At 46.1% G+C, this 26,715-nt stretch overlaps 2 protein-coding genes across 8 annotated transcripts in view; both read right to left on the bottom strand.

The window, feature by feature from the left end:
• LOC133360330 (synaptonemal complex protein 1-like) overlaps window positions 1–10,406 on the bottom strand; it is a 31,036-nt gene extending 20,630 nt beyond the window's left edge. For 5 of the 6 annotated variants that reach the window (XM_061578978.1, XM_061578981.1, XM_061578980.1 and 2 more), the window contains exons 1-10: window positions 10,353–10,406; window positions 7,837–8,490; window positions 6,891–6,955; window positions 5,433–5,594; window positions 3,673–3,740; window positions 2,773–2,846; window positions 2,606–2,664; window positions 2,415–2,484; window positions 1,018–1,091; window positions 285–393 (exon numbers count right to left, since the gene is read on the bottom strand). In XM_061578978.1, the coding sequence (XP_061434962.1) occupies window positions 285–393; window positions 1,018–1,091; window positions 2,415–2,484; window positions 2,606–2,664; window positions 2,773–2,846; window positions 3,673–3,740; window positions 5,433–5,594; window positions 6,891–6,955; window positions 7,837–8,488 (1,333 nt within the window). In that variant the 5' untranslated portion in view covers window positions 8,489–8,490; window positions 10,353–10,406. Of the gene's footprint in view, window positions 1–284; window positions 394–1,017; window positions 1,092–2,414; window positions 2,485–2,605; window positions 2,665–2,772; window positions 2,847–3,672; window positions 3,741–5,432; window positions 5,595–6,890; window positions 6,956–7,836; window positions 8,491–10,352 lie in introns of those variants that run through there. The other variant, XM_061578983.1, reaches the window with a different exon arrangement.
• Window positions 10,407–14,080: 3,674 nt separating this feature from the next.
• Window positions 14,081–26,531, bottom strand: FANCE (FA complementation group E). 2 transcript variants are annotated; one of them, XM_061579012.1, is made up of 12 exons: window positions 25,724–26,531; window positions 24,328–24,524; window positions 22,731–22,902; window positions 21,989–22,337; window positions 21,062–21,106; window positions 20,111–20,176; window positions 19,361–19,504; window positions 18,096–18,231; window positions 17,134–17,209; window positions 16,150–16,225; window positions 15,878–16,003; window positions 14,081–14,876 (listed from the first exon to the last, which is right to left on the bottom strand). In XM_061579012.1, exons 1-12 carry the CDS (start codon window positions 25,969–25,971, stop codon window positions 14,775–14,777), a joined length of 1,737 nt encoding a protein of 578 aa, XP_061434996.1. In that variant the 5' UTR covers window positions 25,972–26,531; the 3' UTR covers window positions 14,081–14,774. The 2 variants fall into 2 exon arrangements, with proteins under 2 accessions (XP_061434996.1, XP_061434997.1); XM_061579013.1 differs by having other exon boundaries at window positions 18,108–18,231.
• Between the last annotated feature and the right edge of the window lie 184 nt (window positions 26,532–26,715).

Genomic DNA, 26,715 nt, shown 5'->3' with positions numbered 1-26,715 from the left:
TTTTAATGCACTTTCTTAGACCGGGAGCAGGTGGAGGGCTTCACTATTCTGGCAAATTGCCCGATGATGCTGGATGTAATTACCAGCGAAACGTCGTGCTACTCAAAAATTGTAAATGTTGTGGATTCACTCTTCAACACACCGGTGGGCGAAAGTAGTGAACTATTTGTGTTTTGTAAACGTGACACTTTTTTATGATTGGCAGTGTCTGGTGGTGGATGGTTGCGACACATTTATAAATATCGCGATCTAACCCAAAAACCTTTTTTTATGAGCATTCTCACACTTTATTTCTGTGAGTCGAACACAGTTTTCAATGAAATATTGCAGCTTTTGAGAGGTCGTTTTGAGTTCTTCATATTTTGACTCCAAAAGCTCAGATATTTCTTTGACCTAAAAGTAACAGACAGCACTGTATGTTGATAACTACTGAACAATACGATTGTATACACGAATCTATGAAATAACCTACTGCTAGGTAAGGCAAGTTTTCTGGTTTGCAAGTCATCATTTATTTCAAGTAAGTTTTGTTTATGAGAATGAAAATAACTTGAAAAATCAACATAAAGAGGTATAAATGTGTACGTCCCATATATTGTGTTGAACAAATGCATTTAGGTCACTGAATACGTTTTAAAGTTACATTTTAAGCATTGTATTGTATTACAGACGTTTGTAAATTGTAAAACCAATGTATTCACCACTGTACAGAATAGCAATAGTAGGCGTTAAAGGCAATACGTTTGGGATAGGAACATGAATAGATCAGTTTTTATTTGAAGGTGAACTTGCTCTTCAAAGGATATTTTATGATTGAGACAGGCATGTCTTTGTAGCTTAATTTCTTACATTTGAAATCAACAAAAATTATGAGCCTGAATTAGAACACACCCTTGGATTTGTGCTGTATATACATTAGTTTGTCAAATGTAATGCATGGGAATTTAATCCAATTTTTTTGTCTAATATGCATGAAAAATGTGAGCAAAAGCGATCAACTCATGAATTCACACAAACCTGTCTTTCTTTAACTGTCAACTTGGTTATAAAGTCCCGCTGTGCTCTTCCCATTTCTTGCACAGCTTCTTCCACTACATACAACACACATCGTATGTTCAACATAATAGGTGAGCGCATCAATATTCATCCAGTAAAACCACAACTGCCATTGATAATCATCGACAGTGCTCTATCAACTGCTCGATGAACGCCTTCCCAAGCTGCCGCCATCCCTCATGGCCTTGTGAAGTAACAAACTATCTTGCTGCTGCTGCACGCGAGCCGAATCCCATGGCTCCATCTCCGCTGTAGCTGAACTATTGTGCACCGGCCTCGACATCGACCACCATCCCTTCGAGCGATGTTTACCTGACCAAGCCCAACTTACTTTCCCCTTAACACTCAATGCTGCGTCTCGAATTTGCGTTCGGTCTCTGATATTTTTCAATGATGCTCATATGTGCACTGTTTAGATTTCGTTCCATTTTCGCTGTCGATGTGCAGATTTCTACCGCATGTCAAAGGAGGTTATAGTCAACGGTCGCTAACTTTTTTCTTCGGGTAAAATGCCATTTTTTATTTTCATGTTTCATTTTCAAAAAGTGCTCCAATTAATTTTGTATATGTAATAAAGGAGGCTGGAAAGTTAAAACTCAAAAAAAAACACAAGTTAAACAAAGTCATTAACAACAAGTGAACTCAACAAATGTTGAACAGACACAATTGTAAAATACATCAGATTATGTATTATCATAGGTGTCCAGGAACAAAATGGTGATATGAAAATATTTAATTGAATATAGAAACGTTAATGAAACTCGTGCTTACACCACTTAAAAGTTTCACACAGCTGGAATCAAGGGAGCCATTTTCTCTACTGCAATCTCTTGTACTGCCACCTCACAATCCAACGGGTTTGTATTTTACTGGTAGCAAACCCCTGGTTCCACCAGCCCACAGGGGATTATTAAGTTTGTCCGTCGTGCATCCAAAAATGGGAGGGGTGGGGCTGGGTGGAGAGAGAAGGGTGGGGCTGGGTGGGGAGGGGCTGGGTGGGGAGGGTGGGGCTGGGTGGGGGGTGGGAAGGGTGGGGCTGGGTGGGGAGGGGCTGGTCACCCCGTGGTTCCCTTATAAAACTCAACGTTTAACCTACTCACACTGGCTTGTGCCCGCCCTCAGTCGGGCATATTTGCGGAATACACCACGCCGCCGTTGACCCTGGCCATTGACCGAGCAACCCAACGTTCCTACCAGCTCCCTCCGCAGGAATGTGCTATTTACAGGCATATACCACTGTGCCCAATGCAAACAAATATATAATGAATGACTGTTTCAGGACATTGGTGCTCTATATATTTAATAAAACCTTCTTATTACGGAGCTATGCATTGTCACCCACCCTGCACAAGACTTACCTTGGTCCAACGCAATGTTCTTGTCATTTTGAGAATTTAAATTTAAATCATTCAAAGTCACTGCAATTATCTTTAAAAGAAGATGACACCAGGGTTTAAGCATTAATGTGAAATATGCATGTGTATATGTTAATACTATAATACTGAAGAAATATAATTAAATAAAAACAAAATACATTTTATACATTTACCTTCATTTCTTCTTTCAGTAACAAATGAGCATATGCTATGCTTTCCATTTCTGCTTCAGCTGTGAATATCATACGGACAGGACCCACATAAGCCAGTGCCAAACAAGTTCAATCACTAAAACATTACAGCGTCAATGTTAAATGGTCGGCAAATGTTGAGAATGTACCTCTCTTTAATATTTGTTTCACTGTAGCGAACTGGCCCTTCACATCGTCACGTATTTTCCTGGTGCCACGGATTCTTATGGACACAAGCATATTGCAAGGACAGCGGTCAGAAAACCTTAGTAGAAAAATATCCACCATTTATGACAAAAGTGCATTGCAGAGAGGATGTTGGTATAATCAGGAAGTTGCTCATTTGATCTGCTGGCGTGACCTCTGTCCACCCAGTAGTCCACTGGGCATCTCTGAAATCTACTGGACATGTGTTAAAAAAAGAGCTTCATCGCTCATCGGGTTTCTCCAGGATAAATAAAGGTTCTGATTCTGTATACATGCGTACACCACGTTAAGTCGATGTGGCGAGATAAAGTGTGGCTACTTCCACCGCTTCCAAGACGTGTGGTGAGCATGGCAATGTCGGCCAAAACACCCTCTAGAGGGGCTTTCTAGAGCTCCATCTAGTAAGGGTCCTTTCTGCGAGCAGCGGTGTAAGCAAGGAATTGCAGGGCTGCATCTTGACCTTTTTTTCACAATGTGTACGAATGTGATTGTGTGAGCACTGAGTTGTGGATTTGATGCCATGCCAGGCGTAACATGAGAGTGCTTGTAAACATTCAGACGTAATCTATCACTTTCATGTCAGCTGCAATTTCGCACAACGCATGCTATTCGCCCGTACATAAGTCTGTGGTGATTTGATAGTCACAACAACTAAAATACACCGATTTTTTTTTTACACAACACTTTTTTTATTGGGTGAATACTATATATAATGGTAGATTGTGACGTATGACCTTAAAACGTGCGCTCCCTTCGTGAACGCAATTGTGTTGCACTAACGTAAGTTTAGGAACCTAAACAGAAGGCAAAGAGAAAATTCAAGGAAAATAAAGACTTCTTACTTCTCTATTAATTCTTGTTTGAATTTAATCATGTCTTGAAGTTTAACGCTGAGGTTTTCATTTTCAAACTAAAAGGAAACACAACACACACTTCGCTGAGATGACACATAGCGTTTCAACATCTGACACACACACTAATAATAATTTCGATTTAAAGCTTTCGTGACTGCAGGGATTCATCTTCTTGGTTTTTTCGGTAAAGTCACGTAGAAGGGAAATAATAAAATAATAATAAAATAATCAAATAATAAAATTATTCTCACGACGTTTCGGCCACAACGCAAGCAGCCGTCCTCAGGTGAAGAACAGGTCTGTTGGAAAGACAGGGTCTGAATGGCCGAAACGTCGTGAGAATTATTTTATTATGTTTTATTTTTATTATTTTATTATTTCCCTTCTACGTGACTTTACCGAAAGAACCAAGAAGACTGATAATAATGTTTAGTTTCATATAGCATCGTCAATCATGCAAAAACAGCAATCGCTGAGGAACCAGACATGAATCTTATTACTGCACAGTTGAATCTGCAAACAGATCAGAAGCACCTTTAAATGATTGTCTTGGCAACTAAGTGTTTCTCTATTTTAGTTAACAATGACAGTGACTAGACAAAATTATCAATCAAAATGATGACTATTTGAAATCCACAAAAAAAACCTAATCGTGATTATAACCAGACGAAATTAACAAGTCTGAACAAATATGCACACTAAGATAATCTAGTAACGTTATTTGATAAACCACTGCACCTCCTATTGGCTACGTGCGGTGCGAAAGAAGTTCAACATACATACATACAGTGCACTGAGGAAAACCAAACCTGATAATTGGCTACATGTGTACATACAACGATTAAGTTCACCGATTGGCTGACAATAATAATATCTGGGTGGGATAAATTACGAGCCCCTCACACCAGCGTGTAATATGAGTGTTTCATTGCTTTAGTAAATCAACAAGACTAAGAGATGACCGCATGCGATACACAAATACTCAACTGAAACTCTACAAGTTGTTGTCAACGAGACTTAAGGCTATAACTAAAATGAACATCGTGAATCAATACTTAACGACATTCATACTGGTAGGAACCTCCTGGTTACACCAGCCCACAGGGGATTATTCTGTCTGTCCGTCGTGCATCCAAAAATGGGAGGGGTGGGGCTGGGTGGAGAGGGTAGGGTGGGGAGGGGAGGGGCTGGCTGGGGAGGGTGGGGAGGGGCTGGGTGGGGAGGGTGTGGCTGGGTGGGGAGGGGCTGGTCACCCCATGGTGCCCTTATAAAACTCAACGTTTAACCTACTCACGCCGGCTTGTGCCCGCCCTCACAGTCGGCCATATTTGCGGAATACACCGCAAATATGGCCGACACGTCATCTGGTCCAACACCATGTGAGACTAGGCTCTAAAGAAAGCTGTCTCGGGTGTGGACCAATCAATTTCAAGGACAGTGCATACATTATCAGAGTTATGTTTTTTTATTTGCATTCCGACTGCAGGTATTGTGGTCAATGCAAACATGACTCCTTGCAAAAAAGGTGTCAGTTTTGTTGCCAGATAAAAGAGTAAAAAAACAATTATCATCATGACTTTCATTTAAAAAGAATAATAAACATTGTAATCACTGTCCGGATCAGCCTGCATTTCAATCACAGCCCCGCGGACCACCTGGAGGAGTGTGGTGGAACACAGGTGATACGGGGGGGGGGACCACACTCTGAGAACCACTGCTTTAGATGAATGACCACTGCTGCTGCTTACCTGTATTTCTAGAATTGTATTCCGCAGGGCGTCGATTGTCTCCTGGGCCTCTCTCAAAGCCTTATCATGATTGTTGAGCACACACTCAACTTTAATTTTCCATATGATCACCTTGTCAATTTCCAAGCACAGAGACCTGTAGATTTCTGACGCGCTTTTATGCTATGAAGAAGAAAAAAACACGACACATGATATGAGGAGCGTTTATCCGTAGTATCACGAATAAATCAGATTTTCTGCAGCAGATGACTGATTACACTGGTACAAAAAAAATAATTCTGGCCTGGACTTTTGCAGCTGTTATAGACTAAGTTCAGGGTGCTGATTTCAAATCTGATCTCAGATTTGCTCTATCACATCTCATTTTATGCTATCGGCATACCCCATTTTCATTGATTTTACCCAAAATTAACTCTGTCACTTATGATTGCAAGTTGTTGCGAGTCAGTGACTGCTTTAGTGTTAAAATATGGTGCTGTATTTTTAGAATAGTGTGTTTATAATATCATTTTATGTAGATATCCACATTTATTTAATATTTTTCTTCTGCAGTTTTAATTGAAAATGCAATATTTGATATCTCAAAAACCTGATGTGATGGACAAAAACTGATTCCACATTTGGAATCAACACCCCAAAATTACCTTAAAACCGTTGGAATACCGTATGCCAGAAAAAGTTTGTTGACCAGTGTTATTATTCATAATCAAGGTTTCTGGGTTAGTTCACGTAAGTATGTGTCATAACCCTCCACCACCGGGCCCAGCCAGTAAGGTTTGTCACGGAAACAAAATGCGCCAATTAATTACGACGTCAGCCCACCAGTGTGTTGGAGAGTAAATCCACAACATTTACACATTTATACTTACGCGATCTAACCCAAAAACAATTATTATGATTAATATTGGTCGCGAAAGCCTCCGTGTTAAATTGATTATTTCTCCATTTCAACCAAATAATCGATTAAGTCATAGAAAACACAAATACAAGTTTGATTAACTTTCCTTAAATAAGTCAAGTGCTGTGAACAAAAAAAGGTCAAGGTGCAGATCTGCAATTACTTGCTCATATCACTGCTGACAGAAGGGCCTCCACTAGAGGGAGCTTGATAAACCCTCAGTAGAGGCTTACTCTTCCACGCTGGGCCAGACGTCTTGGAAGAGATGGCAGTACCCACACTTTACCACACCACATGCGGCCTGCCATTTAACTGTGGTGTACCAATATATACTGGAGTGGACAGAGGGGGGACATTTTCGACATGTGCCTATTAAACCTGCCATGCCTGGAGATGACCTGTGGATTGCAAGTCCAGCGTGGGGACCATAACACCATGGCAGCAACCCCAAGCTTCATGAAACTAAAGACTTTTGTTTTCTTAGAATGACTGTATTATTAATCTTAAATAACGATGCACATTTTTGGGCATGTTTAAATGTGTTGAGTGTGTCGTCTTACCTCTTGCTCATCAAACAGCAGCGTGCTCTTCTGAGGTTGATGCTGTTCAGTGTTTTTTGCTGGAGCTACGAACATAATTGAGCACAATTAAGTAAAGTACATCGTTCATAATAACACTGCACGAGATGTACATTGTACACGTTTACACATATTGTTTTTTAGATCTTTCCAACTGAGGTTTAGTGCTCAGCTCCGCCGAGGTGTCTGTCTGTAATGAGAGGGTATGATGAATATCATAAATATGAATACATCTTCAGTCAAATGGTGTTTTGATATAAGGGACTTGCCCTATAGTATATCGGCGAACTAATCAAAAGTTGTTTCCAGAACTTGGGAGACCAAAGCCAGCGTAAAGAGAACCCATCAACTAAACGAAACGAAACTCTTTATTGTACCACGTAAGAGCCCACTCAGCTATGTAGCTCTTTTTCAGAAACGACCAGGCCACATGGTTTATCACGTGTAAAGTTATATCAGCCAAATTACTCTTCAACACGCAGGACACGGAGCAAAATCCACACTACCGTGACGAGAACATGCAAACTTTCAAACATACAGGCGTCAGGGTCGGGATCAAACCCATGACCTTCTGCATACCAGGCGAGGTAGTTAACATCTCGCCACCGCGGTACGCTTGCCCGACCGGCCGAGGCACGCACACCTTGACTGAGCCGCTTTTCGAGCGTTCCTGGGGCAAGTGCTACCATCATTATTGTCAATAACGAAACCAAGCACCGTACCGTACTTCTGACGTCAAACGCCGGTTGAAAAGCACTGCAGAATTCGTGCTCAGGATGTGGACATCAAAGGAGTGGGATCTCTTTAAGAAAAAATAGCGGCGCGATTGGTTTACAGATCAGACCAGACGATACAGGGCTATGAGCTACAGATTAAACGAATACCTTGACCTTGCCAGTGTCCCTTGACCATGACTCAGTTGACTGACCTTGCAATAGTGTCCTCTGAGCTTGACCTTGCTGAACTTGCCCAGTTTCACCCCTGCCCTGTCCGGGTTTATCCCTTCCACAACTCATTTGACCTTGTCCTCGTTGACCCCAAGCGTGACCTGATGGCTCCTGAACTTTGCCCTGTGGACCGTAAACTCGTTTTGGTTGACTCAGGGCCTTATTAGGTTGACCTCGGCCTTGCCTTAGCAGACCATGGACGTGACCTGGCAGTCTCTGACCCTGCTCGGGTTGACGTTGACCCTGTTTTGGCTGAGTCTGACCTCGGTCCAATTGTGTTTTTTTTGTTCTGTCGTGATATTGTCTCTGCCCTGGCTGATTATAACCTTTAATTGCCTCTCCGTGGCCTTCTCTCGGCTTACCCTGCCCGGTTTGACCCCAACCTTGCACTGGCTGTCTACGGCCTCGGCTCAACTGCCCATGCCCTTGCCTGAGTTGGCTACCACCTTTCCCTGGCTGACTCTGGCCACGGGTTGATGGCCTTTGGCCCTGCAAAGATTGGCGGTGGCCTTGTTCTGGCATCCCCTTATTATCGGAGCCAATGCCTAAGATGCTTTGTATATCGAAGGCTTGGAGTGGGGAAAAATTGCTGGCTAAATTTATGCTGAAGAATTCATTATCGTTCCCCTCCATTCCTGTATGACACACAAAGATCGTACGTGCACACACACAAAAAATGTGGAATTTATTAAGACAGTACTACTGCATAGCAATCCAGAGGTCACAAGCGTGATCTGTTGGCAAGTTTAAAAAATACGCTGCCAAGCTTAGCAGTGTTCATTAGGACGCTGTCTTTCCGACAGCCCTGTTCTTCACCTGAGGATGGCTGCTTGCGTTGTGGCCGAAACGTCGTGAGAATTTTATCATATGTTTTATTTTTAGTATTGTATTATTTCCCTTCTACGTGACTTTACCGAAAGAACCAAGAATAAGTTTAAATGGGTATGATTTTTTTTTATTCACAACCGCCTGTCTGTTTACACAGTAGCGTACATGGAAGTGGGGGCAGCAGGGTTGTTGCTGCATTTTTTTTATTTTCAAAATACGAATACGATACGTTTATCACATCTCATCGAAGCCCACGAGAACAGAATTTCACATATTTACCAGTTACACCACAAAATTACAAAGATTTCGATTTAAAGCTTTCGTGACTGCAGGGATTCATATTCTTGGTTCTTTCGGTAAAGTCACGTAGAACGGAAATAATCAAATAATATAAATAAAACATAAAATAACATTCTCACAACGTTTCGGCCACAACGCAAGCAGCCATCCTCAGGTCTCTTTCCGACAGCTGTTTCTTCACCTGAGGACGGCTGCTTGCGTTGTGGCCGAAACGTCGTGAGAATTGAGTTGTATTTCTATTATTTTACTATTTCCCTTCTACGTGTCTTTCCGACAGCTGTTTCTTCACCTGAGGACGGCTGCTTGCGTTGTGGCCGAAACGTCGTGAGAATTAGATTTTTTTGTTTTATTTCTATTATTTAATTTTGTTTATATTATTTCATTATTTCCCTTCCACGTGACTTTACCGAAAGGACTAAGAATAATAACAAAGATCCCCCGTGTAGCCTTAACAGACTGTAGGGGCAAGTGCTGTTAGCGAGCACCTATGAAGGCCTGCACTGTGGCACACGTGGGGGCGGGGGGCCAGCACCACCCCCGGCCGCCTTTGTCTCCCCAGTGGCGATATTTACACGCCGCACCACGTACTCATTTGAGGCTGAGTCGACCTAGGGGAGGCCCAGAACCGGGTCAACAGGTGTTGGGTGGCCGTGATAACCGCGACGCAACACAACCTATAATTAAACTACGAAATTAAGTATTACCACAGCCGAAGCTAGTTAATTACTACAGGAATAAGAAAGTTTGTAAATCAGTAATGTAACTGGTGTCATCGCTTAGAGTATTTATATTTTTTTAGAGCTATAATTATGATTTTAAGGCGTGGTAAAATATAAAAATACATAAAAGAGTGGTCATCGTAAGGTGACTTCTGCGATTATTGTGGCCTGAAGAAGGGTCATTGCCCGAAACGTCGCCTTGTGTTATTTCCCTTTCAAGGCAGCAATTGCCACTGCCACGTGTATTAGTCAATTATATTAAGTGCATTAGCAGGGTAGCGTTAATAATTACATAAAGTATAATACGTGGGCATTTAATTTAAAATATTTAAATATTCAACACGAAATCTTCGCTTTCGTAAAGTAAATATTTACGCTTTTTTTGCCCTAAAAATGTAAATTACTTGATACGGCACATTCATTTTCAACACGATAAAATGTACCTATACTTTTACGAAAAATTAAAAGTACTTACAATAATAATTAACCTCAATAACTTTTTACGTATTGGCATTGTACCGTTAAGCCACGTTACTTAGGGGGGAAACGTTTAACGTGCTACATGTAAAGTTTGCACACAACAACCCTATTCTTTATAATTCATATAATTATATTTTAATGATAAATGAAAAGAAAACGTTGATCATTACCTGAGGTAAATGAAAATAAACTCAACGCGCGGGAAAAATAAAAAGAAACCGTTACACTCGCGCGCCACGAATCGATTCTTTAAATCGAGCATAGGAATCGAAAGCTGTAGATTCCTATAGAATCGCCCTATTCCTGTTTAATCGATACCACAAACTGCTCACCGCATATCGATTTCCGCCAGTCCTGTACCAATATGCTATGAAGTATCGATTTTCGTACTCTAGGTTTTTTCGGTAAAGTCACGTAGGTAAAAAAATAATATTATTTAATTTGAGTATTATTATTTGTTTTATTTTTATTATTATTTTACCTACGTGACTTTACCGAAAAAACCCAAGAGTATGAATCCTTGCATTCACGAAAGCTTCAAATCTAGAATTATCGATTTTCAGTTTGGCTAATTGTGTGTGCTTGTGCGCCACTGCCAACGCAGCGCCACCAAATAAAGTTTAGTTGTAGCAAGGCCCTAGCCATGGAGTCAACATTGGGGGTCACTAAATCTTCCAGGATGTCCCAACCCAGAAAAAAAAATCTAAATTTGAAAACGAATTTCCTGCCTAAAATATTAAAAAATTCACTAACACATGGGATGGACTTTTAATAAATTTTTTACAATAATGTCTAATAGTGTATTGGAATACATTACTCTGTTTTTACTTTTTTACCATTTCTTGTTTCATTGTATGTAATGGCAGAGATTAGGGATTAATAAAGTACAACCATAACCACAATCATATAAACAGAATTCGATGCATTGATTTATATGAAGACAAGTCCAGATATTGTGGCCAAGGTTTAGCAAATTGTTTTTATTTACACAGCATCGCAATGTTTTTATAACAATATATTGGGGGGACATTTTGAGATTATTTGAATATTGGGGAGGAATGTCCCCTCCAACATATATGATAATTACGGCCTTGAGTTGTAGTGTAGTAGGCACCATCTAGACCTGATAGGCTCAGTGATGACCTCACCGTCTTGACAATTCTGCTAAATTGCCTGAAGCTGGTTGTCGTTGTTGTAATCACCAGCAAAACGCCACAATACTCGGAATTTTAAATGTTTGGAGTGGGTTTAACTCTCCAACGCACAATCGGTGTGCTGAACTAGTAACGAATTGACATTTTGTTTACGTGACAAACCTTACTAATTGGCTGTGTCGGGTGGTGGCGGGTTTAACGACACATTTGCTCAATCTAACCCAAAAAGCGTTATCATAGACCGGGCAATTTCGAAGTTCGGATTTTTTTTCGAACAAATTCACAGATTAGTTTTTTTCTCTCTTTCAGATTTTAGAATTGTACGTGATGCGTCAATTGTACGTATCTTTGTACTGAAAGAAAATTAACCCGTAAAAACAAAGTTTTTCACTATAAATCCTTTATATGCGTGGCATCGGTTTTATTTATTATTCATTTCTCTTTTTCTTGAGTAAGAGTTTCATTTTTATCACATTGGTATTTTAAATTAAATATGAAATTATTTTTTTCCGAGAAAGTGTAAAATTTTGGAAAAACATTTTCACGAAAATAAATTGTCACGCACAACGAGTCTGTGTGCAAAATGTCAGCTCGATTGGATCACGGGAAGTGGGTTAAAAAACGACCGAAAGATTTGCACGGTCGTAAGCGCGCAAGCAAGCAAGGAAGTGAACTTAATATAAAGGATTTAAAAAGTAACGTCATCTGTTGCCGTGTGACACACGACGATTGGTAGTCAAATGGTTTAATTGACGTATCGCGGCTTTAAATAAGTATATTCTGGTCTCAGAACCGGCGAATAAAATAAAAATGCCATCAAATTGATTTGTATAAACTGGATTTCCTTTCAATAAACTTATTTAAGGAGAAAAATCACACTGGAAGCACCCAGTGTGTGTACGTCCGAGTTGACACACGCTTCAAACCTGAGCCAACGGAATTGAGCCTGTACATTAATTGTCTTTTTACCGGAATCTTTATTTATCCTGAGAAAAAAAGATATGTACGCATCTTTAGCCAGCAAGATTGAGCAGCGGGTCTCTCAGAGACGCTCACAGATGCCGACAGCATCAACTCACTCGAACTTCTGGGACGCACTCTCTCTCCCACCACAATACCTCGAGACTGGTACAGCTCACGAATATTTGACACAAACTGGTGGTGGCCGCCATCAAATTGGGCCACGGTGGCTAGATGTTAACACCCTCGCCTGGTCTGCAGTAGGTCGTGGGTTCGATCCAGACCCGACGCCTGCTGTATATTTGGAGTTTGCGTGTCTCTCTCTCATCATCACAGTGGCTCGGAGATGTTAACGCCCTCGCCTGGTCTGCAGTAGGTCGTGGGTTCGATCCAGACCCGACGCCTGCTGCTGTATATTTGGAGTTTGCGTGTCTCTCTCTCATCATCATCACAGTGGCTAGATGTTAACGCCCTCGCCTGGTCTGCAGGAGGTCGTGGGTTCGATCCAGAGCCGATGCCTGCTGCTGTATACTTGGAGTTTGCATGTCTCTCATCATCACAGTGGCTCGGAGATGTTGTCGTGGGTTCGATCCAGACCCAACGCCTGCTGCTGTATATTTGGAGTTTGCGTGTCTCTCTCCATGCGCTTGCATGTGGATTTTTATCCGGGTCCTCCGTTTTTTTTCCTCCACATTTACAAATCGACATCACGCGTTCAGAGTATTTCGCTGCCACAAATTTCCACAAGATAAGCCACTTAGTTGAGCTATCATTTGTGACCAGGTTGCTTAAAAAAAAGCTATTTGGCTCAGTGAGCCTTACCTGGTAAAATAACTTTTTGTTTAATTGTGTATATCTATGAGTTATATACACGGTGCATTAGAACTGTCTAAGTTATATATTTACACTACATGTCGTTGTATTTTCTACGTGTGTGTAACTTGACACCGCAGACACGCAAAGCGAGAAATTCCATCTCTAGGTCCGTTTCTTATTTTTTACGGGCGAAATATCCGAACAAATAAAGAAAACTCTCAAATCGTTTCCCGTAAACCACTTCCCTGTGCTTGCACGCGAACTACTCTTGTGCGCCACTAACATTGCGTTACAATACTCTTAGGTTTTTTCGATAAAGTCACGTAGGTAAAAAATAATAAAATAATACATGAAAATAACTAAATGAAATCACGTTTCGGAGGCAACACAAGCCTCCGTCTTCAGGTGGGACTGTCACAACCAAATTTATTATATCTTGAAACGTCGTGATTTAATTTAGTAATTTTGACAGCCAAATTTACTGCATCTTGAAACAGTAAATTTGGCTGTGACGGTCCCACCTGAAGACGGAGACTTGTGTTGCCTCCGAAACGTCGTGATTTCATTTAGCTATTTTCATGTATTATTATTTTATTATTATTTTTTACCTACGTGTGAATTCTTGCAGTCACGAAAGCTTCAAATCTAGAATTGTGTTACAAGTATCAGAATTTTCATCTCATCTTCCACCGGAGGAATCCGATGAGCCAAAAAGCTCTTTTTTTCACAGATATCCAGTATCCACACGGTGACCTGAGTGCAGTAGCGAACGTTCCAAGAAGTACAAGAGAATATTACTGGTAGGAACCTCCTGGTTACACCAGCCCACAGGGGATTATTGTGTCCGTCCGTCGTGCAGGGAGGGGCTGGGTGGGAAGGGGAGGGTGGGGAGGGGCTGGGTGGGGAGAGAGGGGCTGGGTGGGGAGGGGAGGGTGGGGAGGGTGGGGGAGGAGTGGGACTGGGTGGGGAGGGGCTGGTCACCCCGTGGTGCCCTTATAAAACTCAACGTTCATCCTACAAAGTCCCATCGCAAGGGAGAAACACAGATTTATTTTTGCCTGTATTGAAACGGCTGTACGCCATATGGACCTGAAAACTCAATTTCCTTGTACAAGAATACGGGTAAACCGTATGGGTTGACAGGTAGACATTAAGGTTCAAAGAATAGTGACATTATTTTCATTACAAACAGCACAAGTTTTTTCCCCCCACATTTTCAATCAAAGTGACATTGGTTCCAAGGTGGTGGTAGTGAGGTTAGAGACTGTGTTGACTGGGCCATTGTGAGCATTCTATAAATTTCAACCAACAATCTCCGTGCGATCGACCAAACCCCTTCATTTGTATCTACTGTACATATATAGGCAATGACAATCTTCGGTCTTTTCCAGTGCACTGCCGCCTCCAATGTTGTTAACTTCGTTTCATCGTCGTCGCTATTTTTGGTCTGTACTGGGCAGTCGTAGCCATCGTAACGCTTGATGATTTCCATCCACTCAAAAGAGTCATCGTCGTTGACTAAAAAGCAGGAAACACTTTGGCGTCGAATGTTTTCGTCACTCATTCCGTTCACGAAGTTTGACGCTGCTCCGCCGGGGCACGAGGTCAGAGGTCGGGGCACAGGGTCAGAGGTCGGGGTACAAGGTCAGAGGTCAGGGCCGGTCAGCCCGAGATCTTCTTGAGAGCCGCACGCAGTGTCCGCTTCATAAAGGTGTCGCCGACCTCCACCATCGCGGCCAGGGTCGCACCGTGACCCCGTGTCACCTGCCACGGGTGGCAAAAGGTTAATGCACGCACACACACAGACAAAGATCCCGCGCATAGCCTGAACAGATCATTGGGGCAAGTACTGTTAGCGAGTAGAACCTGTGAGGGCCGGCACGGTATGTATGTTATGTATATTCTTGGTTCTTTCGGTAAAGTCACGTAGAAGGGAAATAATAAAATAAAAATAAAACAATAAAATTCCGTGTGGTTTTCACACCTGATGATGATTGCTTGTGTTGCAATCGAAACATCGTGAGAATTTTATTGTTTTATTTTTGTTATTTTATTATTTCCCTTCTACGCGACTTTACTGAAAGAACCAAGAATATGAATCCCTGCAGTCACGAAAGCTTTAAATCGAAATATATGTTTTGTATATTGAACTCCTTTCACACCGTACGTAGCCAACCGTGCTAATCGGAGGTGCGGGGAAAGGACAACAAACTAAACACAAGAAGTGGCTCTAAAGAAATTAGTTTTCAATCTCGATTTAAAAGTGGATTGTGGTATTGACAGTGTAGGATCGTATTGGTATTAGCAGTGGCTGCATCGATAGCATTGTCCGTATTTGGTCGTAGCGGCACGGTTGGATTTATCACGTAGACTAATCGGTAGTATAATTTCGATTTAAAGCTTTCGTGACTGCAGGGATTCATCTTCTTGGTTCTTTCGGTAAAGTCACGTAGAAGGGAAATAATAAAATAATAAAAATTTAACATTAAATAATTCTCACAACGTTTCGGCCACAACACAAGCAGCCATCCTCAGGTGAAGACCAGGTCTATTGGGGAGACAGCGTCTGACGCTGTCTCCCCGACGGCTGCTTGTGTTGTGGCCGAACCGTCGTGAGAATTATTTTATTATGTTTAATTTTTATTATTTTATTATTTCCCTTCTACGTGACTTTACCGAAAGAACCAAGAAGATAATCGGTAGTAATCGCGGCCGTATTGACCGTGCAGGCTCGTAGCGGTGGCGGTGAAAATGGTTGAGCTCACCTGAGCCCCATGCTTGTTCACGAGCGCCAGCAGGAGCTTGGCGAACTTGAGGGACTTGGCGAACGACGCTGCATGCGCCGACATCACCACCACCAGCATCTCCACCTCCTCTGCGTTCAGCTCCATCTTTAAGGGATGGCAACACAACACGCTATTTTGTGTCCTGGGCACCACGGTGGCTATGAGATGTGGTGGTGGTGGTGGTGATGAGGTGTTTCGATATTTGAAAGAGGTGGCGATGGAGAGGAAACGTTTCTTGTCCCACAGTTCACCTTTCGGTCCAGTGCGGCCTGCAAGACGGTGAGGAAGCCCTCACCCCAGCACACGCCCGGGCTGCTCACCAACAGCCTGGTCACCAGCAAGCACACGAATCACAAAGCAACACAGAAGACTGTTGGGGCCAATGCCGGCGATGCACCTATGGAGGGGGTGGTGGTGTGGACAGAAACACCACGCCCGGCCGCCTTTGTCTCCGCAGTGCCGATGTTTTGTAAACGCCGAAACCAGGTGCTCACTTAAGGCCGAGTATAGCTACGAGAGGTCCAGGACCAAATCAGGTCAGATGAACGCCACTGTTATTGGTCGCGAGCGGGAATGGAACGTGGGTCGCCGGTTTGTAGCGCAGCACGCTAATTACGCTGCTACTCTCCACAACACAAACAAAAACAAAAGCCCCCCATATAGCCTTGAACAGACTATTTAGGGCAAGTGCTGTTACCAAGCAGCACTTATGAAGACCGGCACAACACACCGGCAGCGATGATTACACACCGCACCTGGTGCTCATTTGAGGCCCGAGTCGACCTAGGGGAGGCCCAGGACCGGTTCACACGAACGCCATCGCTATTTTTCGATTTAAAGCTTTCGTGATTGCAGGGATTCATCTTCTTGGTTCTTTCAGTAAAGTCACGTAGAAGGGAAATAATAAAATTTAAAAAATAAAACATTATAAAATTGTATAAAATTGTATTATTTTTATTATTTAAATAAAACATAATAAAATTGTATAAAATTGTACTTTATTATGTTTTATTTTTATTATTTTATTATTTCCCTTCTACGTGCCATCGCTATTGACCGCGAGCGGGAATCGAACTCGGGTCGGCGGGTTCCTGAGCGCGACGCACCGACCATCGTACTCCACCGCTCTCCGCACACAACACGCCCTACGGGTGCTCGTACACAGAATCGAGGAATGTGCGGGTGGCAGAGGAGGAGGCTCTGAAGTGGTGAACGGCCCCTCCTGCTCCGCTGACCTGAGGAGACTTGGGAGATCGTCGGAGGCCAGGTTGTCACGGATGACCCTGCACATGAACTCCACTTGGAAAGGCCCTGCCGAGACAAACACGTGGGTTAACGGCGACGGCGTCGCAGCTAAAGGGACGTGCCAGGGCATCCCAGCCACTGTGAACCATCTGAGACACAATGCTCGATGCACTACAGCAAGAGACCCATAGACTCACACAGAGACCCATAGACTCACACAGAGACCCATAGACTCACATAGAGACCCATAGACTCACACAGAGACCCATAGACTTACACAGAGACCCATAGACTCACACAGAGACCCATACTCACACAGAGACCCATAGACTCACACAGAGACCCATAGACTCACACAAAGACCCACAGACTCACACAGAGACCCCATAGACTCATACAGAGACCCACAGACTCACACAGAGACCAATAGACTCTCACAGAGACCCATAGACTCACACAGCGACTCATAGACTCACACAGAGACCCATAGACTCACACAGAGACCCATAGACTCACACAGAGACCCATAGACTCACACAGAGGCCCATAGACTCAGAGAGACCCATAGACTCACACAGAGACCCATAGACTCACACAGAGACCCATAGACTCACACAGAGACCCATAGACTCACACAGAGGCCCATAGACTCACACAGAGACCCATAGACTCACACAGAGACCCACAGACTCACACAGAGACCCATAGACTCACACAGCGACTCATAGACTCACACAGAGACCCATAGACTCACACAGAGACCCATAGACTCACACAGAGGCCCATAGACTCAGAGAGACCCATAGACTCACACAGAGACCCACAGACTCACACAGAGACCCACAGACTCACACAAAGACCCATAGACTCACACAAAGACCTTTGTTATCCTTCCCCCGCACCTCCGATTAGCACGGTTGACTATGTACGGTGCGAACGAAGTTCAACGTACACGCGTACGTACCCAGCTCGCTCGTCTGCGTCAGCGGCAGCAGGCACGCTGCACAGCCCTGCTTGGGGTAGGAGCTGCAAAACGATCCAAGGGCCCCCGACAGCAGCCTCGACGCCGGCTGTTCCAGGCTGGACAGCTGGGCGGGCGCGCACGGCACAGGCAACATCAAATGAACTCACGAGCGACGGAAAAAAAAAACAGGGCTTTACTCTTTCCAGCAAGAGTACAGGTTTTTACGATTTTATCTGGCACCAAAACTGACACCTTTATACAAGGGATCATGTTTGCAATAACCACAACACAAGCAGTCGAAATGCAAACAAAAAGAGACAACTCTGATGATGTATGCACTGTCCTTGAAGTTGATTGGTCCACACCCTGAGACGGCTTTTCTTAGAGCCTAGTCTCCACTGGTGTTGGACCAGATGACGCCAAAAGGCATACAACTCAAAAACACTCTGATAGTGCGCTGTTTTTGAGTTGTACGCCTTTTGGCGTTATCTGGTCCAACACCAGTGGAGACTAGGCTCTAAGAAAAGCCGTCTCGGGTGTGGACCAATCAATTTCAAGGACAATGCATATCATTATCAGAGTTGTCTCTTTTTGTTTGCATTTTGACCGCAAGTGTTGTGGTTATTGCAAACATGATCCCTTGTATAAAGGTGTCACTTTTGGTGCCAGACAAAAGGGTCAAAACCTATTACTACTACTAAGAGACCAGGTGTTGACCCTTTCCCGTTCCGAGATGCGTGCAAAGTTGCAAGGGTGTGGGTCCCGTTCGCCACTTTGGCGGGCGGACACGACGGGACGGAGAAGACCTCGGACAGGTCCGTAGCGAAGGTTTTTTTTGGGTTAGATCGCGTGAATATAAAATGCGTCTAATAGGGTTTTTCCCCTTTTTTCTGGCAACAAAACTGACACCTTTTGCAAGGAATCATGCTTACATTAACCACAATACTTGCAGTCAAATGCAAACAAAAAACAATACTCTGATAATTTATGCATTGTCTTTGAAACTGATTGGTCCACACCAGAGACAGCTTTCTTTAGAGCCTAGTCTCATATGGTGTTCGACCAGATGACGCCAAAAGGCGTCATCTGGTCGCATTTGACTGCAAGTATTGTGGTTAATGTAAGCATGATTCCCTGCAAAAGGTGTCAGTTTTGTTGCCAGAAAAAAGGGGAAAACCCCTATTAGTATATTTTGGTACTGGCAAAGGAGGTCCCATGATAAAATGCGTCGTTAGGCCACGGCACCGCCCCACCTTGGAAAGGAAAAGCTCCCGGGCGAGCTGCGTGGAGGCCGCATGTCCGATCTTGGGGGTGAGAGCAGCCACGGCCGTCGCCAGGAGAGCGACGCTTTCCTCCGGCAACGTCGCGGCTCCCAGCGCCGCGCACACGGCAGAGACCTGCGCAGATACCAGAGCCGCCGCACAGCACTGGTCGTGAACTCCACATTGTCACCCTCTCATCATCATCACGGTGGCTAGGAGATGTTAACTACCTCGCCTGGTATACAGGAGGTCGTGGGTTCCATCCCGACGCCTGCTGCTGTATATTTGAAGTTTGCGTGTCTCTCTCTCTCTCTCATCGTTGCTTTTAAAGCTTTCACAGAACATTTTGAGGTGGTCATGCATGTGTCTCTTTCCATCTGTCCTTCAGTAACGGGTGGGAGGTTGGGTTCCTTAACTCACGTAAAGATGATCCGAAATTAATGAAACTTTGGTGGTAGATTGTGTTGCTTTTAAGGACTCATCTTATTTAACAGCGGCCAAATTTTACGAAAGGGTTGCCCAAAAAATGTGGAGGCACAAACCAGGGCACCACAGAGGACAATTTGCAAAAATGCATATACGCATTTTGCCCCGACAGCTACCCGGTCAGATGCCATACGGCTAATTAAATACTTCCTAGGGCAAATACACACTGGAACGCGTTACACAGGAACCACGCATACACGGGACTAGCCGAGTTCGCTCATTAACTTTGACCTCCTCCGTGTTCATTCTGCTCACCTGCTCTGGCCGGCACTCATTCAGCAAGGACAGCTCAGCAGGGCTCGATTCCTCCATGCCTGGAAACTGCCAAATAAATGAAATAGATGTAAATCATTGCAGCATTAAACTTAGCACTAACAACCCTCACGTTCACCTTAACACTAAGCCCAACAAGATCACGCTTGATCCTAGGCACAACTTAACCCAACCCCAGTCCTAACTCTAATCCTAGACCTAGACAAAACCCTCGCCATAACTATATCTCTAGACCTTATCAATAACCTAACAAAGCTTGACATTTAACTTGACGCTAGACCCAACCACGCTCACAGTAATCCTATACTTAACAAGCCTCATCCTGAGCTAACAAGATTAACCATAACAAGCCTGATACTGGTAGGAACCTCCTGGTTACAACAGCCCACAGGGGATTATTATTGTGTCCGTCCGTCCGTCGTGCATCCAAAAATGGGAGAGGTGGGGCTGGGTGGAGAGGGGAGGGTGGGGAGGGGCTGTGTGGGGCTGGGTGGGGGGTGGGAGGGGTGGGCTGGGTGGGGAGGGGCTGATCACCCCATGGTGCCCTTATAAAACTCAACGTTTAACCTATTCACACCGGCTTGTGCCCGCCCTCAGTCGAGCATATTTGCGGAATACACCACGCCGCCGTTGACCCTGGCCATTGACCGAGCAACCCAACGTTCCTACCAGCTCCCTCCGCAGAAATGTGTTGATAATCCCATACCTATGTAGCCTTACCCTAATCGACCTCAACTGTAGACCTAACAAGCCTAACATTAACACCAAACCTAACAAGCCCGATCATCAGCATAAAATATTGAACTCTAACCTTAACCCAGCAAACCTTAACCCCATCTCAACTCTAACAAACCCAATTATAGCCCTTATAATGCCATGCATCATAAATAGACTATTATTATTCAATGATTTAATATTTAAGTTCACACAAACCTCACAACTTGCTTCCAGCCACTCCTTCACTTTAGCAACCTTTTCCTGAAAAAACAACAAATGATCTTTTTTAATCAGCATATAGCAATAATTCATTTAAAAGCCCTTTGCCAACTCATTGTTAAGACTGACAGCCTGCCGCATGCCAGACCAGGCGTGATGGGTTTGTTTGGTCATACTTCACCACGCTGGTCAGTGTGGGCTGGTGCATGGTGTGTCCAGGACTGATCCAAATATCCATTGCCACTGATGTTAGCTGTGCCCGAAAAACTTTAAATTCAGGTCGTGGGTTCGTAGCGCAGTGCACGAACCACCTAACACCGAGGTTTGCCGCGATAGCATTTTTCACCAAGCGCACGGCATCAAAACTTGCTTTGTGTATAGTTTGTTGTCCTTCCCCCGCACCTCCAATAAGCGCTTTTGGCTACGTAGGGTGCGAAAGAAGTTCAACAACATACATAGACTCACACAGAGACCCATAGACTCACACAGAGACCCACAGACTCACACAGAGACCCATAGACTCCCACAGACCCATAGACTCTCACATAGACCCATGGACTCACATACAGACCCATAGACTCACGCAGAGACCTATAGACTCGCACAGAGACCCATAGTTTGTGGTATTTCTCCTGCACCTCCGATTAGCACGGGTGGCTACGTATGGTGCAAAAGAAGTTCAACAACATTCATAGTTTCCCATAACTTTGTATTCCTGTACTTCCAGGAGGCATGAAGATTCACTTGCAAGTTCTTAAACTGCAGTTAACTCAAACACAAGCCTGCCCTCTTTCTAATCCCTCCAAAACCTATAACCGTGATAACGCACGCGCGTAATTATCGACATTCACTCCTCATTTTCCCGTGCGATCGCTAATAAGGCTTGAAAAAAGCGTACACGAAATCCACAACGCGAGTGATGACCTTGATGTGCGGCGGAAGGCCCTGCTCCGGCTCGACTTTCGGAAACGGCAACTCGTCCAAAATGTCGACGCCGCCGCCGCCATCGCCGCCTCCACCATCGCTCGACTCCCGAGGACCCGGCACGGGCGTCCCGGGATCTCCTCCCAGCACTGCCCGACCGGACGCGCTCAAATCGTCGGCGTGCCGGGGGGAGTCGAGGCGTGGCCGTTTGGGGGCGACGGTCGCGTTTCCGCTCTCGCCGCCGCCGCCATCGTCGCCGCCATCGTCGTCGGGCACCGGGCGCTTCCGCGTGCCAGACGGTGCGGGGTCACAGGTCACCCCGACGGTGCCTTCGTCGTCCGAGCCGCGCCTGAAGAGAACGATGTGGCGCAGCAGTCGTTCGTTAGATGCTCACCCCGAGCCCTCATTACTTTGATAGTGCATCGTCTTTGAGCTGCACGCCTTTTGGCGTCCTTTGATCTAGCACCAATTGAGACGAGGCTCAAAAGAAAGCCGTCTCTGGTGTGGACCAATCAGTTTCAAGGACAATGAATAATTTATCAGTGTTTTTTGTTTGTATTTTGACCACAAGTATCGTGGTTAATGCAGACATGATTCCTCGTGAAAAGCTTTCAGTTTTGTTGCCAGAAAAAAGGGGAAAAACCCTATTATTAGGTATGCATACGTACACACTTCCCGGTGAGCATTTGCATTCAGGCCCGTCGGCATCTTACGCGTCGCAATCGATGGCACTTACACTCACCCGGGAACCACCAACACCGGCGTCTCCCCACGCTCTGCCTGCCGAGCCGTGCCCACGTGATTGGCGGCGTCCCTGCGGTGCCCACCGCCGCCCTGGCAGCGCGAGCGCGCCCGCAGCCTCTCGCAGAGGGCGGCGTAGCGGGCACGCCACACCTCGCTCACCGCTCCGCCACCTTCGGAGGGAGACGAGACGAAACACGCGAGACGGGATTTCGGGTCGCGCTTACCGGGCGTCACTGGGCTCGTTGTCCCGACGTTCCGCTCCGCACGCCGGGAGCCGCGATTCAATTCCCCGTAGATCACGGGGGGAGGTACACAACTCGAGAAAGACATAGGAGAGAAGGATATCGGTGAATTCTCAACTCTCTTTCCGAAAGACTTGTTCTTCACCTGAGGACGGCTGCTTGCGTTGTGGCCGAAACGTCGTGAGAATTACAGTGCCGGCCTTCATAGGTGCTCGCTAACAGCACTTGCCCCTACAGTCTGTTAAGGCTACACGGGGGATCTTTGTTATTATTCTTAGTCCTTTCGGTAAAGTCACGTGGAAGGGAAATAATGAAATAATATAAACAAAATTAAATAATAGAAATAAAACTAAAAAATCTAATTCTCACGACGTTTCGGCCACAACGCAAGCAGCCGTCCTCAGGTGAAGAAACAGCTGTCGGAAAGACACGTAGAAGGGAAATAATAAAATAATAGAAATACAACTCAATTCTCACGACGTTTCGGCCACAATGCAAGCAGCCGTCCTCAGGTGAAGAAACAGCTGTCGGAAAGACACGTAGAAGGGAAATAATAAAATAATAGAAATACAACTAAATTCTCACGACGTTTCGGCCACAATGCAAGCAGCCGTCCTCAGGTGAAGAAACAGCTGTCGGAAAGACACGTAGAAGGGAAATAATAAAATAATAGAAATACAACTAAATTCTCACGACGTTTCGGCCACAACGCAAGCAGCCGTCCTCAGGTGAAGAAACAGCTGTCGGAAAGAGACCTGAGGATGGCTGCTTGCGTTGTGGCCGAAACGTCGTGAGAATGTTATTTTATGTTTTATTTATATTATTTGATTATTTCCCTTCTACGTGACTTTACCGAAAGAACCAAGAAGATGGGTAAAGGACTCCAATCGCAAGGGGATAACATCTCAGTGGGCTCTAGCCTGGTTAAAGTTCAGGACAAATGGCTGTAAAAAATTATTGGCGACCAGACTCTCGACACTCAAGAGGTTTTATCACGGGCGACTGAAACACGGATTCGAAAAGCCAGGGTCTTGGCAGTGCCGGTTCCGCGTCACCGATACGGTGCGACAACAATTATAAACAACAATTATAACAAGTAATTTTCAATTCGTAACGCGCACAGCATTCACTCGCTCTCTCAAAGAAAGAGAACGACTCGGAGGCTCGAGGAAGAACCACAGACAAGCAGGAGGGCGCAGCGGGTACGGCTGCAGCGGTGAGCTGGCGCAAACATTTGCCCAAGTGCTGCGGTTCTTCCCCGAGCCGCGTAGCCACCTCAAACAAATTCACGTTAAGTTCACCCAAGGGGTCGTGGTGATGGGGGTGGTAGTTGGGTGGGATGGGGTCACTTGCCATCATCCACGCGCTGGCTCAGGGGCGCCATCGTCCGTGCGGCGACGCGGACCCAGGGGTCGCAGGTCGCGGCGGGGTGCAGCAGGGCGCGGCGCAGCAGGGCGAGCGCTGGAGCGGGGACTTCGTCTCGGACGGCGCTCAGCAGCGACACGACGGAGCGCTGGAGGCTCACGGGAAGCCGCAGCAGCGCGGGCAGCCTGCCACACGCAGGGGGCGAAGTCAGGGGTCACAGGGGTCACGGTGGACAAACCAGTGCATCGTAGCCCTTGTCCACCGGCGGCAACAGCCGAGTCGAGCCAGCGAGTGGCGCTATAATAGCTCCGCTATCATAGCGGGCGCTATAACGCGAGTCTAGCGCGTGACGGACTACTCGGGGGGTGTGGGGGGGTAGAGGGGTGTGGGTGGATAGAAGGGTGTGGGGGGGTTAGAGGGGTGTGAGGGGACTTAGGGGGGTGTGGGGCCGTCCATAAATGACGTCATGCACCTAGGGGGGGTCAGACATTTGTGACGATGTGACAAGGGGGGGGGGGGGGTTGAGAAATGTGACGTCACATCAAAATGCACAACTTTAAATAAATATAGACAACACGTTCTACTTAATTAAATAGACTTTTTTATAGTAAATACGCACTACAATGACAATAGTTTAAAGCGATTTGAAGCATGTTTTATTTTGGGGGGGGGGGGCAAAGTTTTGTGACGTCATATTTGAGGGGGGTCTGACTTTTTGTGACGCCGTGTGACTAGGGGGGGGGGGTCAAAAATCGTCCAAAATCGCGTGACGTCATTTATGGACGGACCCTATGGGGGGAGGCTAGGGGGATGTGGGGGTAGGGGGGTGGGGGGGGTTAGGGGGTGTAGAAGGGTGGGGGGTCAGGGGGGTGTGGGGGGGTTAGGGGGTGTGGGGTATTAGGGGTATGGGGGGGGGGGCTAGGGGGGTGTGGGGGTAGAGGGTGTGTGGGGGAAGAGGGGTGGGGGGGGTTAGGGGGGTGTGCGGGTAGGGGTGTGTGGTGTGTGGTGTGGGGGGCTAGGGGGGGCATGGGGGGGGCTCGGGGGGTGTGGGGGTAGGGGGGGTATGGGGGGGGGAGGCTAAGGGGGTGTGGGGGTATGGGGGGTGGCTAGGGGGGTTCGGGGTATGGGGGGGGGGGTTAGGGGGGTGTGGGGTAGGGGGATGTGGGGGGCTAGTGGGGTTAGGGGTATGGGAGGGGGGCTAGGGGTGTGTGGGAAGGCTAGTGGGGTTAGGGGTATGGGGGGGGCTAGGGGGGTGTGAGAGGGCTAGTGGAGTTAGGGGTATGGGGGGGGGCTAGGGGGGTGTCTTGCTTGCTGCAAACCCCAAACACAACCGCGAGAAGAAACACCCACCCCCCGACTCGACAGCGCCCTCTGCGCAACTCACAGCGCCAGGCGCGCGGTCTGCCCCGGCCCCGCGCCAGGCACCTCCCCGCACACCTCCTCCACCAGCTCCGCCACCAGCGGCCCCCACGCCGCCGGCGAGCCTCGGGCCTCCAGGCGCCGGACACACGCCAAGCCCGCGGCCTCGGGTCGCCGGGCCACCAGGAGAGCGTGGCGCAGCAGCAAGAGGCGGCGGCGATGGTGGTGGTGGCGGGCAGGGAGGGGATGGTCCAGAAAGCTCCCGAGATCCATGGCGAGTAGCGTCTATTGAAGGCCGGCAACCACGCCCGGATGTATTTGTCTCCCCCAGCGGTGGTTTTACACACCGCACTAGGTACTCATTAGAGGCTGAGTCGACCTAGAGGTGGGGGCAGGACTGGTTCGGATCATCCGTGAGCGGTGTTGGTGGCCGTGAGCGGGAATCGAACTCGGGTGGTCGTGGTTTCGTAGCGCTAACCGCTGCGCCACCGCTCCCCACGCGCACAGCACTGACCCAACAACTCCTTACTGATGCGACACGGCGTGGATTGACAAAGATAGCGTGAAATATCACGCGTGGAAAATTACATTATCTCTCGAGAAATTAGCTCGTTATGAGGGTAAATAAAATAATATATGTTTACTGCGCGTGCAGTACACAGCTAACAAACAGCGTAGTCGGGAAAGTATTTTACGCACGCGGCGAAAAGGGAGTACAATTAATACATGTTAGAGAGACAACGAGACTCGGTGAAATGTTTACAAATGTCAATTCGTCTCGAGAAATGACGAGAGAAAAAGTTGTGCGGCGACTTTAAAAATGCCATCGTAAATTTGGCGCCAAACAGTGACGCGAAACGAGGACGTTCGCGGCGGTGACGTCATGTAACCCGCGCCCAATTGATTTCGTGTGCGGCGTTGACGACCGTTGCGATGACGTCACGCACCAATCGACAACACCTTACGCAATGACGTCATGCTCAAAAGGCAACGATGACGTCACGGATAACGTCCGTT

The sequence above is a fragment of the Lethenteron reissneri genome, chromosome 68 (genome assembly GCF_015708825.2).
Source record: "Lethenteron reissneri isolate LAM-NWPU_2019-01 chromosome 68, ASM1570882v1, whole genome shotgun sequence".
Classification (NCBI taxonomy): domain Eukaryota; kingdom Metazoa; phylum Chordata; class Hyperoartia; order Petromyzontiformes; family Petromyzontidae; genus Lethenteron; species Lethenteron reissneri.
The sequence above is the reverse complement of the archived record's forward strand: the minus strand, read 5'-3'. Positions and strand labels throughout refer to the sequence as shown.

Excerpts from the sequence above, each read along its gene's own strand:
- FANCE (XM_061579012.1), bottom strand. The coding sequence starts at position 25,971 with ATGGATCTCGGGAGCTTTCTGGACCATCCCCTCCCTGCCCGCCACCAC. Across the intron at positions 19,505-20,110 it reads ATGAGTGCCGGCCAGAGCAG|GTCTCTGCCGTGTGCGCGGC; the intron begins GTGAGCAGAATG and ends GTATCTGCGCAG. Across the intron at positions 17,210-18,095 it reads CGAGCTGGGTACGTACGCGT|GGCCTTTCCAAGTGGAGTTC; the intron begins GTACGTTGAACT and ends TTGTCTCGGCAG.